Source organism: Taudactylus pleione, unplaced genomic scaffold (genome assembly GCF_031769625.1).
Source record: "Taudactylus pleione unplaced genomic scaffold, aTauple2 ptg000414l, whole genome shotgun sequence".
Lineage (NCBI taxonomy): Eukaryota > Metazoa > Chordata > Amphibia > Anura > Myobatrachidae > Taudactylus > Taudactylus pleione.
Window position 1 is genome coordinate 442,620 of NW_028284816.1, and position 13,939 is coordinate 456,558.

At 47.7% G+C, this 13,939-nt stretch overlaps 1 protein-coding gene across 4 annotated transcripts in view; it reads right to left on the bottom strand.

The window, feature by feature from the left end:
- Positions 1–470: 470 nt before the first annotated feature.
- ADAT3 (adenosine deaminase tRNA specific 3) overlaps positions 471–13,939 on the bottom strand; it is a 35,281-nt gene continuing 21,812 nt past the window's right edge. Inside the window, exons 1-3 of one of the 4 annotated variants that reach the window (XM_088447055.1) lie at positions 3,625–3,799; positions 2,546–2,680; positions 471–1,754 (exon numbers count right to left, since the gene is read on the bottom strand). In XM_088447055.1, the coding sequence (XP_088303181.1) occupies positions 577–1,746 (1,170 nt within the window). In that variant the 5' untranslated portion in view covers positions 1,747–1,754; positions 2,546–2,680; positions 3,625–3,799 and the 3' untranslated portion in view covers positions 471–576. Of the gene's footprint in view, positions 1,755–2,545; positions 2,681–3,485; positions 3,501–3,624; positions 3,800–13,939 lie in introns of those variants that run through there. The other 3 variants (XM_088447057.1, XM_088447054.1, XM_088447058.1) reach the window with 3 other exon arrangements.

Consider the following 13,939-nt stretch of genomic DNA (forward strand, 5'->3'; position numbering starts at 1 on the left):
CTCGGATCTCTCAGCCAGTGATTCGAGGAGTCTGAAATAACAGACAGTTCAACTGGTTTCACTCTCCTCAGAGGGTCATCAACCTCACCCCATGTGAGTCGCTACCCCAAGCTGAGATGGCCGCGACCCACTTTGGGGACCCACAGTTTGAGAACTGCTGATCTAGATTATCTGGACTAAAGCATGGATATCTGTAAAACCTGGACTATAATGGCGGGTTTGTTCATGGTAGCATATTTGGCCAATGTGATATGCTTTATGCTCTGGCGCATGTACATTTTGGGTTCATTTACCTGATAAGCACCTACACAGCACCCCCTCTGCAGTTGGATACGTAACTGCTTACTATAGGTACAGCAAAATGTACAGAACTCATTGAAGTGCACATGGCCTCATTTTTAATATGGCAGACAAATACATAATGCAAAATTAAAATACATCATTCACAAATATAACTGAGACCATGCGGACAGTTTTAAGGCATTTAATAACAAAAATAAAAACATATTTAAAAGAACAAGTTAATAAAATCTGCTAATATATCAGTAATAGGGTCAACGTCTCAACTACGCGTCTTTATGGAGAAAAGACCTCAGCCCCACAAAGCAGACCTCGGCACTCTTCCTCCATCACCCCTCGGTACACAAGGAACCTGTGGTTTAGACCAGGGCTGCAGTGCAGCCGGTAACACGTTCCCAGAGCCCCCCCAGGGGAGCTGCAACCGTAGTAAACACAGGACACGCGGGAATGTAGAAGAGCCATGGAACACATGACACACGGCTCATGTGTAATGTATATCTCATACGCAGTGCACAAGTATGGCAGCTCCCTTACTATGTCACTCTCCTCTTTTGTACGCTTTCGTTTCTCCCTCTCATCTCCTGTTTCTTTCCCATCTTTTATGTCTCTTTGCTTATCTTCCAGTTTAATAAGGCCGACGTATGCTCCTCTCCCTTGTTGTTGGGCCACCATGTCTATCGCCACCATAGACGCATGAAGCAGCGGACATCCCTTCTCTCCAGTGTGATCAGTTGCTACTGCCAAAACATTCCCACTTTCTTGGTCCACCACCACTGCTCCAACACCCTTCCCTCCCCTAGCCTTGTTCCACCGTGCAGCTTCTAGGGCCGTGCTCATGTGACTGCCAATTCTTGACTTCTCATCCTCGGTTACACCTCCCCCACTACCGATTTCCTCCACATGTGCTACCTTCGGCTTGGCATGGTAGGTGCTGGGCCAAATGGAGCCCCAAATTTGCTGCTCCTTTTGATTCCTTGCCGCCCTCGATGGGACAGACACTAAAAACGTCTCTCCCAGGCCAGACAAGTCAGCGGAGCCAGCCTGCAGGATGTCAGCGACTTGTAAACTTATCACTGGTTTGGAAGCTATACTGTTCCCTGCACCATCACCACTCTGTCTGGGAAAGCCCAAGCCATTACTATCTCTTAATAGATCCCCTTGCTCCTCCGCTGTGACAGGACGAAGCAAGATCTCGAGGTGTGACTGGCAGGCCCGGACTCTCTTCAAGTGCCGCATGGTATCTGGAAGACTGTATTCTAAAGAAAGAGCTTGGGACAGCCGAGAGATTTGTCTTTTGTCTGTGATGCGAGCTGCAAAAAACGTAGCCAGGGGCGGATTAATATGTCCGGACTCCAACTCCTTAAGCTCTTGTTCCTCCTCCAGTGACAGTACAGGGGTCAGTGACCATGAAGAGGACATCACAGGGTCGTCTGCAGATGGGGCCATGACGGTAGCTGTGTTTAGAGAAAAGAAAATGACAATACAACATATTGCATTACTGCAATTCCAGACAGTGCAGACATTGATAAAGGCATCAATAATATTCTCTACACTTCTGAATTACAGTAGGTCTGGTTAGCAGTAAACAGGGGCCATGGAAATAGTTAAACACTTCTCCGGCCTGACTCAGCAATGTCCTCTACCACTAGAGTGTAAGCTCTCACGAACAGGGGCCCCCTCTATACTCTGTCTCTTGTCTATACATCCTCCACGAGTCTTGATTGCACATGTTCTCTTTTATTAGAGATTGTATTTGAATGATTTGTAAGTCTGATGCTGCTAAATATTTATGTTGATTTGGGGTATATTTATTAAGTCCGAGTTTTAGAAGTTGAGATGTTGCCCATAGCAACCAATCAGATTCTACTTATTTAGCTAGCACCTTTTAGAAGATCATAGCTAGAATCTGATTGGTTGCTATGGACAACATCTCCATTTCTAAGAACCAGCACTTTAGTAAATATGTCCCTTAGTCTCTATATAAAGTTAAGTGAGGGAATAGATTTGCAGGTACTCTAGCAGCTAAAGAGAACACCACTGAAGAAGAGCTTTCCCTCTTAGGAAGTCTTCCTTCCCCTGGGAAGCCGCGGAGTGGGTTCCTTCCCTGGGACTCCCACTCTTACCTCACAATCTCTGGAGATCTGCAGGCACAAGGAGAATGTGTTGAAGGTAGAGAAGGTGCCACCTGACTATGGCTGGTGCTGCTTTTGGAGCTAATTCTTATTGATAACTTTTACGTCTTTACCTGAGGGCACCTCCTCTCCGGCTTCTGTGGGGCTCACATGATGGCTGTCAATGCCACAGCTCTGGGGAGAGATCCTAATCAAACTTCTACCCAGCGAAGGCTTCCTAATGAGCCAATCTTCACAGTGCAGGTCTTCTAAACATGAATATATTATTCCATTATTAAAATAGTCTACATTTACAGTAACTTCATACAAGCTGCATCTCTTGAACTGGTCTCACCTACCACCTCTATTTATGTTGTTTTCCCTAGGCCTTCTTACTCATGGGTCATTAAAGTCAATGTTGCTGCCTGCTGGGTTCCCGCACAATACAATATAAGGTTCTATGTGAGCGCTCATTGAGTACATGCCTCCATGTATTGCCACACCTTCTAGTACATGCTATAGCCAGTATGATCTCTTGGCCAGGGAAGGGTGATGGGAGGGTCTTGGATAGACATGACTGATATATTGTCTGGGAATTTTTGTTTGTTTCGTTATATAGGTCATTTGTGCATGTGCATTAGAGACCCTCTCCATTCACAGAACGCAGCAGGTCATTATCGATCTGGTTGATATATCACATTATCTACGCTGACTGGAAACAGGACCAAGATCGGATCCTTAATATCAACATTCCCAATATAATCAATGTTCATTGTCCATCCCTACTCTTGGTAGGCCTGTATAGAGCAGTACACTAGGCTGCAAGGAGGCTTTGAAAATGTGTTTTGTTTGCTCTGTTAACTGAATAAGCATGGTCATGTGCGTAGAGCTCAGCAGCCCACATGGAAGCATATAGTGACATTTTATGGACAGAACAAATGCCAGCTCATGTGGCTGTCCCAGTTTTCAGTCTCACAAAACTAGGATGACATCAGCCACATGGATCCATGCACATTGGCATCTTACTTGCAGTGTGGCTGCTGCACTGCACTTTAAGTAGCAAAAGCTGCAAACCTGTAGTGCATGTATTTCATTTGTATGTGTGCAAGTGGCTGATCTAATAATAGACTAACATAATGAGCAAAAAAGCACGAGTCTATCCCAGACATCAAGCAGCTTGTCCAATATATATATATATGGGCAATTAACCAACCTTTACTCCTGGCAAGCTCCTCCCAGCCCCGAAACTCACAAGCAGTCGTTACCGCGCATGCGCTGGGGTCTCAGCGTTCACCCCAGGTAGAGTCGCGGCCCCGGTGTGAACAGAGCGGCTGTTGTGACGTCACCTGTATCTCGCTGTGTGATTGGAGACTACTGGAAGCAGCTTGTTTCCGATCTCGTCCCGCTGCGGAATGGACTTGTGTCATGTGACAACTAGCATTACGTATATTTAATCACATGACTCTCATTTTGCTCTTAGAAGCCATGTTTAGTGTGGGCAGGTAGGATAGTACATAACTCCCAGGTCATTCCAACAGACTCTTTAATTGTTGTACTTTTTCTTTTGTCATATCCATTAGTTGTTACACCACTCATGGAAGAGCAAGGAGACAGCATTATATATAATCTTCATACCTCATCGGCTGTGTAATACGGTGTTTATAAACAATTGGAGGTTATACTTTGCTTGATGCTCACTTTCAGTAATTTGTGCTCGCAAGCGGGTCGATGGTGGGTTACTGCGCACGCATGCGCAAGCCCCGGAGCGAGACAGAAATTCTCACTACAAACGGGGCGGCTGTCGATGTTGATTGACAGCTCGCCCCGTTTTGTTGGCGGGGAGGGGGGGGGGCTACACAAACGGAGGCGTTCCCTGCCATTTGTGGGAGGCACCACTGACATCACCAGTGATGTCAGTGGGATAGTGTCCGGCCCTATTAGAGCCAGAAGCTCTCTGGGGCTTGCGACGGACGAGACCCTACCACAAGGGTCTCGTCGCAAGCCCCAATGGTCGCGACCATCACGACTATCACCTGGCCGCTCGCAATAGCTGTGGGTGGTCACCCACAGCTTAGCGAGCGGCCAGAAGGCCGCAACAAAAAACGCCCTGATACAGAGGAAGCGCTCTTCAAGAGCGTCCGGCTCTGAATCAGGCCCTTAGGCTGGTGATTAATTACTATAGATTGGTTCAAATATGTCAGTACAATGAATTTATAATATCTAATGCGCTCCCCCTTGTATTGTGCTGATGATTTCTATTTGTACCTCTATAAATATGATCCCTTGTGGTATAATAGTATGATTTTATATACTGAAAGCTGGAGATGGTAAATAGGTAATAATCCTTTAATATAGGATAAAACACAGAATTGATATGGTGATCAAAATCACAAAAATGAAGTGAACGTAGATGTTGGTACAACACTATAAGTGACCAAGGGTGGGTCAGAGAAACCCAAGGGTGAGGGTGGCAACGGGGGGGGGTGTGGTCAGAGAAACTCAGGCGTGCCTGGGCATTTAAACGCCGTTACAGGGGCGTGCATAATTAAGCCCCTGTGATAGCATACACTGGCAGAGGTCTAGATGGCGACAGGAAGTTTAGCAGTTTCTGTGGTAGGGTCAGGTCAACCACAACTGTGCGGATGGTTCCGATGGTACTCGATGGTACCGATTTTATCACTGATTTGCGGATGCATGTCCTGGGAAGTGGGCAGGCATTATACAGTGATGGGCATCTTGGTATAGTGCTGCGGTTGCCATGTGATTGCAATCAGCATATTTTCGCAGTGACCGGGGTGCGTGCGAACGCAGCATTGCGAACAAACCTGAATCAGGCCCATTGCTCACTAGGCTATATATAGCTTTGTTAAGTAGAAATTCATGTCTACTTACGTTTCTGGCGATGTAATCTGGTATCCAGGGCTCCAGCGGTCCTGTCTTCTGCTGCAGGACGCAACTCGTCACCCCATAATCTTAATGTGTGGTCTTAATTCAGCTCTGTGTATGTCTGATCCTGACTATTTCATTGCTTCATTCATGAGGTGGGTTTCTAGGTTGGACTTAGCAGTGAGGAGAGAAGGTGCTTGCTGTAGAAGCGACAGAATATTCGGGATGTAGTAATCCCGACAGCGTAATCCTGGCAAGTGATTTAACATAGGCGTCGAAATACCTATGCCAGCCCCAGCTGCCGCCGCCCCCCTATGCAGTTCCTCTTATACAGTGTCCCCAGTAGTGGTCCCCCTATGCAGAGCCCCCAGTAAAGGTCCCCCTATGTAGTTCAATTTATGCAGTGCCCGCCTATGTAGTGCACCCCAGTAATGGTCCCCCTAAGCAGTGCCTCCAGTAGTGCCCCTTATACAGTGCCCCCTGTAGTGGTCCCCCTATGCAGTGCCTCCAGTAGTGCCCTTTATACAGTGCCCCCAGTAGTGGTCCCCCTATGCAGTGCCCCCAGTAGTGCCCTTTATACAGTGCTCCCAGTAGGGGCCCCCCTATGCAGTGCCTCCAGTAGTGCCCCTTATACAGTGCCCTCAGTAGTGGTCCCGCTATGCAGTGCCCCCAGTAATGCCCTTTATATAGTGCACCCAGTAGTTGTCCCCTTATGCAGTGCCCCAGTAGTGCCCTTTATACAGTGCCCTTAGTAGTGGTCCCCCTATGCAGTGCCCCCAATAGTGCCCTTTATACAGTGCCTTCAGTAGTGGCCCTTCCTATGCAGTGCCCTTCCTATGCAGCGCCCCTTATACAGTGCCTCATTATGTAATGCCCCCGGTAGTTGGTTCCCCCTATGCAGTGCCCCATTATGTAGTGCCCCCAGTAGTGGGTTCCCCCTATGCAGTGCCCCGTTATGTAGTGCCGCCAGTAGTGGGTCCCCTCTCTGCAGTGCCCCTTACAGATATAACACATAACACACACAGATTACTTACCTGAATCCCCGTTCCTGTGCGCGCCACCGTTCGCTCCTCTGTCCTCCCGCTCGGCACTATGGGAGAAACGTCATCACCACTCCCATCACCACTGCGGGAGCCGGAAGGCGGAGCTCAGCTACGCCCGGCTCCCTCCGTGGATAAAGCAGCTAATGAGAGTCTATCCGACTCTCATTGGCTGCTAACACAAACACATCGCCGGCGATGTGTTTGTTACTGATCGGCGGGCAGGGGGGATTACTGATTACTCAGAACCCCCCCCTGCCTGCGTGTCGGGTACTCAGGCGGGTCGCGGCGGTCACACGCAATGCGACCATAGAGCACTCCGGCAGCAGCAGGTCATGGAGGTGGAGCGCCGGAACGGCCGGGTGACAATGGAGCCGGGTGCCCCCTTCAGGGCTGGTGCCCAGCGGCAAATTACTCCATTGTGTCCGGGAGTTCCGACACTGCCTACACCTTATAAGGAGCCAGAAGACATACAGTATGTAAGAGTTGGGACCGATAGTGGTAATTATTGGACATTAGACAAAATTATTCTTGCTGCAAAAGTTGGACAGGGAGCCATGGGGGAAGATGGGAGGTAGGCAGGCTAGTCTGTAATTGGTTACAGCTATCCAAGAGGATATTGGGGTGAATTAAAGTTTTGGCTGTGGGATAGTGTCTTGTTGATACTAGAAATAGGTAGAAATAGTAATTTATACAGGTACAGGTTACCTTAATGCATTTAAGCCTAAATACACAACATTCAGATAAGCAATCAAGTCTCCCAACTGCTCACATAGTTTTGATGAACTGATCCACAGAGGTTCCACATAGAGGAATATCAGAGTTATTCTGAACAGCGGACAACACACTGGGGTCTCCGACAGATCGTGTCCTGTTCTGAACAGTGTCTGGTAACAGAATAACAGAGGGGCAATTCTGCGGTCGTAGACTAACATTCAGAGCACACATTTGAGCTGTGATCTTAATAATCTAGTCTTACATATTCAGGGATAAAACTGAAAGTGGTGTGAGTTGGTTTCCTAAAGATCTAGTGCAGGATGAAACATAATATATTGGTTCCAAATGAATATAGTGTAAGTCTGTGAACAAAGCATTATAATTGAAGCAATTTTAATTCTGTGATACACAGCACAGGTTAGAGGTCATGTCAATGTGTTTTTTTTTGTAATCAAATTTATTTAATTTGCTTATTTGACAAAAACTTATGGTCGCAGACTAACAATCAAAAGTATATTGAAACAGCATTTTAACATTGTAATGGCTGCCATGTGGGATTGAAAAGGAAATAAAATGCTGACAATCTCAGAATGGAATAAATAATGTACATTGGAGCAGATCCAGCATTACAAGCACATTTCTGCATGAGATTATGCAAATATTGTTGAAATATATAGTGTTCTACTGTGCTGCCTCCATGAATGCTCCATAACTGCAGCATTCTCCTTTACCTGTACCCAATATACAAAATGGCATGAAACCAGGTTCTTGCTAGAAGAGCCGGAGCTGCATGCATGCATTCAAGTTCATGGCCGAAATCTCTGGGCACATTAGCAGGCACTGGTGGCAAACTGTAGCAGCCAATACTGGTGGGGAAGCCACCTGCACCAAGGCAACCTCACAGAGTACGGACGGCCAGCCGTGGAGAGACCAGATGAGTAACATGGCACATGGGAACCTTGGCATCGCTTTAACCCCTGCCACTGAATCTGTGTAAGTGCTTCTAGTGCCAGTCGCCAGGGCCCTATACAAAAAAAAAACCCACTGCAGCCATCTTTGAAATTGCAAAGCATCATGGGTATGCATCTTGTGAGGGAAATATGAATGTTTGAATATTCATGACGTTTATTACATTGAAACAGACCAAACACATAACATTATTAAAATGCTTATGACATTCATGAAATAAATATGTGAGGAAAAAAGGAGACCACTTCTATATTCAATAAAAATGTTCCCGTTGCAACTTTGTCCCCCTTACTGCGGAATTGCCCAGAGGCAGGAAGAGGAGGTAGGAGGCAAGCGTTCATGATGAGACTAATCACCTAACAATTACTGTTGGGTAAGACACCCTTAAGTACTGACCAGCAGCTCCAAACTAGGGGTGTGCACCGGCCACTTTTCGTGTTTTGTGTTTTGGTTTTGGATCTGGATCTTTCTTCGTGTTTTGGATCTGGATTGGTTTTGCCAAAACCACCCTTCCGTGTTTTGGGTTCTGGGTTTTGTGTTTTGGATCTGGATTTTTTTGAAAAAAAGCATAAAAACAGCTAAAATCACAGAATTTGTAGGTTTTTCTGCTCCTATGCTATTATTAACCTCAATAACCTTAATTTCCACTCATTTCCAGTCTATTCTGAACACCTCACACCTCACAATAGTGTTTTTATGTCCAAAAGGTTGCACCGAGGTAGCTGGATGACTATGCTAAGCGACACGAGTGGGCGGCACAAACACGTGACCCATCTAGGCGTGAAACTGCAGTGGCAGACAGGATGGCAGTTTGAAAAACTAGGCCCCAAACTGTACATAATGCAACGAAAAAAAAGAGGTGCAAGATGGAATTGTCCTTGGGCCCTCCCACCCACCCTTATGTTGTATAAACAGGACATGCACACTTTAACAAACCAATCATTTCAGCGCCAGGGTCTGCCACACAACTGTGGCTGAAATGATTGGTTCGTTTGGGCCCCCACAAAACAAGCTGGCAATTAATGTGTCCCTGCACAAACTGGCTCTACGGAGGCAAGATGTCATCCTCATCCTCCTCATCCACCGATTCCTCACCCTCTTCAGTGTGTACATCCTCATCCTCACAAAGTATTAACTCGTCCCCACTTGAATCCACCACCACAGGTCCCTCTGTACCTTCTGGAGGCTGGTCTCCCTGGAAGAGCTGATAATTCATTTTGATGAACATCATCTTCTCCACATTCTGTGGAAGCAACCTCCTACGCCTTTCGCTGACAAGGTTCCCGGCTGCACTAAACACTCTTTCGGAGTACACACTGGAGGAGGGGCAACTCAGGTAAAATAGAGCCAGTTTGTACAGGGGCCTCCAAATTGCCTCTTTTTCCTGCCAGTACAGGTATGGACTGTCTGACATGCCTACTTGGATGCTGTCACCGATGTAATCCTCCACCATTCTGTCAATGGTGACAGTATCATATGCAGGGACAGTAGACATGTCAGAAATTGTTGCCAGGTCCTTCAGTCCGGACCAGATGTCCAAACTTGGTCCTGCCTGCCCTGCATCACCGCCAGTGGGTTGCTTAGGATACCTAAGTTTTTTCCTGGCAGCCCCAGTTGCGGGAGAAAATGAAGAAGGAGCCGTTGACGTGTCACGTTCCGCTTCAGCTGACAGTGTGTTCACCAGCAGGTCTTTGCACCTCTGCAGGCTTGTGTCGGCCGGAAAGAGAGACACCACATAGGCTTTAAACCTAGGATCGAGCACGGTGGCCAAAATGTAGTGGTCTGATTTCAATAGATTGACCACCCTGGAATCCTGGCAAAGCGAATGAAGGGCTTCATCCACAAGTCCCACATGCCGAGCGGAATCGCTCCGTCTTAGCTCCTCCTTCACTTTCTCCAGCTGCTTCTGCAAAAGCCTGATGAGGGGAATGACCTGACTCAAGCTGGCAGTGTCTGAACTGACTTCACGTGTGGCAAGTTCGAAGGGCTGGAGAACCTTGCACAACACGGAAATCATTCTCCACTGCGCTTGAGTCAGGTGCATACCCCCTCCTTTGCCTATGTCATAGGTGGATGTATAGGCTTGTATGGCCTTTTGCTGCTCCTCCATCCTCTGAAGCATATAGAGGGTTGAGTTCCACCGCGTCACAACCTCTTGCTTCAGGTGATGGCGGGGCAGGTTCAAGAGTGTTTGCTGGCGCTCCAGTCTTCGGCACGCAGTCACTGAATGGCGAAAGTGGACAGAAATTTTTCGGGCCACCCAAAGCATCTCCTGCATGCCCGTCGCTTTTCAGAAAATTCTGCACCACCAAGTTTATTGTGTGAGCAAAACATGGGACGTGCTGGAATTAGCCCAGATGTAATGCCCGCACAATATTGGTGGCGTTGTCAGATATCACAAATCCCCAGGAGAGTCTAAGTGGGGTAAGCCACTGGGCGATGATTTCCCTCAGTTTCTCTAAGAGGTTGTCGGCGGTGTGCCTCTTACTGAAACCGGTGATACACAGCGTAGCCTGCCTTGTAACGAGCTGGCATTTCTGAGATGCTGCTACTGGTGACGCTGCTGCTGTTGCTGCGTAAGGTGATACATCTACCCAGTGGGCTGTCACAGTCATATAGTCCTTAGTCTGCCCTGTTCCACTTGTCCATATGTCCGTGGTTAAGTGGACATTGTGTACAACGGCATTTTTCAGGACACTGAGGACACTTTTTCTGACGTTTCTGTACAGTCTCGGTATCGCCTGCCTAGTGAAGTGGAATCTAGACGAGATTTGGAACCGGGGACACACTACCTCCATCAATTGTCTAAATCCCACTGCACTAATGGCGGATACCGGACGCACGTCTAACACCAACATAGCAGTCAAGGCCTCAGTTATACGTTTTGCTTCAGGATGACTGCTGTCGTACTTCATCCTCCTCGCTAAGGACTGTTGGAGCGTCAATTGTTTAGTAAAAGTAGTGGTGTTCCTACTTCCTCTCTGGGATGATGAACGACTCCCAGCAGCAGCAGCGGCAGCAGTAGGCGTAGCAATGCAGGATCCTCCGGAGGAATCCCGGATAGGAGAGTCAGTCATGCCAGTGACATGGCCTGCAGGACTACTTCCGATCCAGACTAAGGAGGAAATTGACGAGGAGGGAGTTGACGGTGTGGTTTGCAGGCGCTTGGATACAACAGGACAACGGGATTTAGGTGTCCCTGGACTGCTTACGGTCTTAGCCAAAGTTTCTGAACTTGACAGTAACTTTTTATGAACGCGCTGCAGGTGCCGTATAAAGGAGGATGTTCCTAGGTGGTTGACGACCCTACCCCTACTTATTTCACCTTTACATATGGTACATATGGCAAGACAGTTGTCCGGATTTGGATAGAAATATTGCCAGACCAAAGAGGTGGAATGTTTGGTCTTCTGCCCAGGCATGACCGTGATGGGCTTTTTCATCCCACGGACAACAACTGTCTCCCCCGGAGCCTGATTTAAACAAACCACATCACCATCAGAATCCTCCTCGCCAACTTCCTCCTCAGCGCCAGCTACACCAGTATCCTCATCCTGTTGTACTTCAACAGTGACATCTTCAATTTGCATATCAGCAAGTGGACTGTGGGTGCTCCTTTCAGCACTTGCAGGGGGCGTGCAAATGGTGGAAAGAGCCACCTCTTCCCGTCCAGTGCTGGGAAGGTCAGGCATCGCAACCACCACCACACTTGGACTCTTCTTGGGGATTTGTGATATCTTCTTAGAAAGCACAGTTCTTCGCTGTGCTTTTGCCAGCTTAACTCTTTTGATTTTTTTAGTGGGAGGAGGGCTTCCATCGTCATGTGAAGCTGAACCACTAGTCATGAACATACTAGGGATCGACCTTAGCCGTTCCTTGCCACTCCGTGTCGTAAATGGCATATTGGCAAGTTTACGTTTCTCTTCAGATGATTTAAATGTTTTTTTCAAGGTAATTTTCCTGAACTTTGTCATTTGGGATTGTATGTGCCCTCTACTATGACATTGGGCATCGGCCTTGGCAGACGACGTTGATGGCATGTTATCGTCTATGTCATGACTAGTGGCAGCAGCTTCAGCACTAGGAGGAAGTGGTTCTTGATCTTTCTCTATTTTATTTTTATCAGAGAAAGTTTGGTCCTCCATTTATGTTATATCGATTTGATATATACGTGCGGCTAAACACAGAAAATATTTTTTTATTTTTGCTGGAGAGTAGTGCACTTTGTGGGTTACACCAGCCTTTAAGAAATGAGCCAGCCGGCTCTTTACTTATGGGACACAGGCGCATGCTTGGCGCTGCTCCTTTGTTGATGCACGTGCGGCTACTGCGCACACAATTCACAAACACAGAAAATAATTTTTTTTTTGGTTTGGACTGGAGTGTACTTTCGGGGGTTACAGCACCCTTTAACGGTCAAGCCAGCCGGCCCTTTACTTATGACACAGGCGCACGCTTGGCACTACTTTGTTGATGCACGTGCGGCTACTGCGCACACAATTCACAAACACAGAAAATAATTTTTTTTTTGGTTTGGACTGGAGTGTACTTTCGGGGGTTACAGCACCCTTTAACGGTCAAGCCAGCCGGCCCTTTACTTATGACACAGGCGCACGCTTGGCACTACTTTGTTGATGCACGTGCGGCTACTGCGCACACAATTCACAAACACAGAAAATAATTTTTTTTTGGTTTGGACTGGAGTGTACTTTGGGGGTTACAGCACCCTTTAACGGTCAAGCCAGCCGGCCCTTTACTTATGACACAGGCGCACGCTTGGCACTACTTTGTTGATGCACGTGCGGCTACTGCGCACACAATTCACAAACACAGAAAATAATTTTTTTGGGGGTTTGGACTGGAGTGTACTTTCGGGGGTTACAGCACCCTTTAACGGTCAAGCCAGCCGGCCCTTTACTTATGACACAGGCGCACGCTTGGCACTACTTTGTTGATGCACGTGCGGCTACTGCGCACACAATTCACAAACACAGAAAATAATTTTTTTTTTGGTTTGGACTGGAGTGTACTTTGGGCGTTACAGCACCCTTTAACGGTCAAGCCAGCCGGCCCTTTACTTATGACACAGGCGCACGCTTGGCACTACTTTGTTGATGCACGTGCGGCTACTGCGCACACAATTCACAAACACAGAAAATATATTATTTTTTTAGCACTTGGGGGGAGCACCCCTGATGGACAGAGCACCCCCTGGACAACACTACAGCACCCCTTTAGGACTGGGACACTGCACAGGACTTTGGAGTGGACACAGCCCCTATGGAGAACTGACTGCACAACACAGTCCAGCCAGCCCCTATGGACTTTGAAGTAGTGGACACAGCCCCTATTAACAACAGCAGCACAGCACAACACAGCCAGCCCCTATGGACTTTGAAGTAGTGGACAACAGCAGCACTACACTACACTACACTACACAGCCCTAACTCCCACCCTCCCTCTTCACTGTCCACAGCCGAGTGAGAAAATGGCGCCAACGCGGGTACCTTATATAGGATCCAAAACCCGCGAGACTCGGAAGGCGGGATGATGACGTTTTGCCTCGATTTCAGATCCGAGTCAGGCGGGAAAAGTCGAGCCTGACTCGGATCGGACTCGGATCGGGGGGGCTCGGGGGGATTCGGATTTCAGAAATCCGAATCCGCTCACCCCTACTCCAAACATGGCGCTGGCCTGTGCTTCCTATAATGTGCAGGTGACCAAACTTCCTGCCGTTACCGTGCAGGTGCCCGACCTCTGTCAATTACAACTGCCCTGGCCGCAGCGAAACCTGAATATGAGCCCCGGGACAGCAACCTGATTGCGGCAAACAGACCGCTGATAAACATCACACGAGCATGACACAAGATTACTGTTAGACTAGATATATACGTTTTGATTTAGAACTTGGTATCA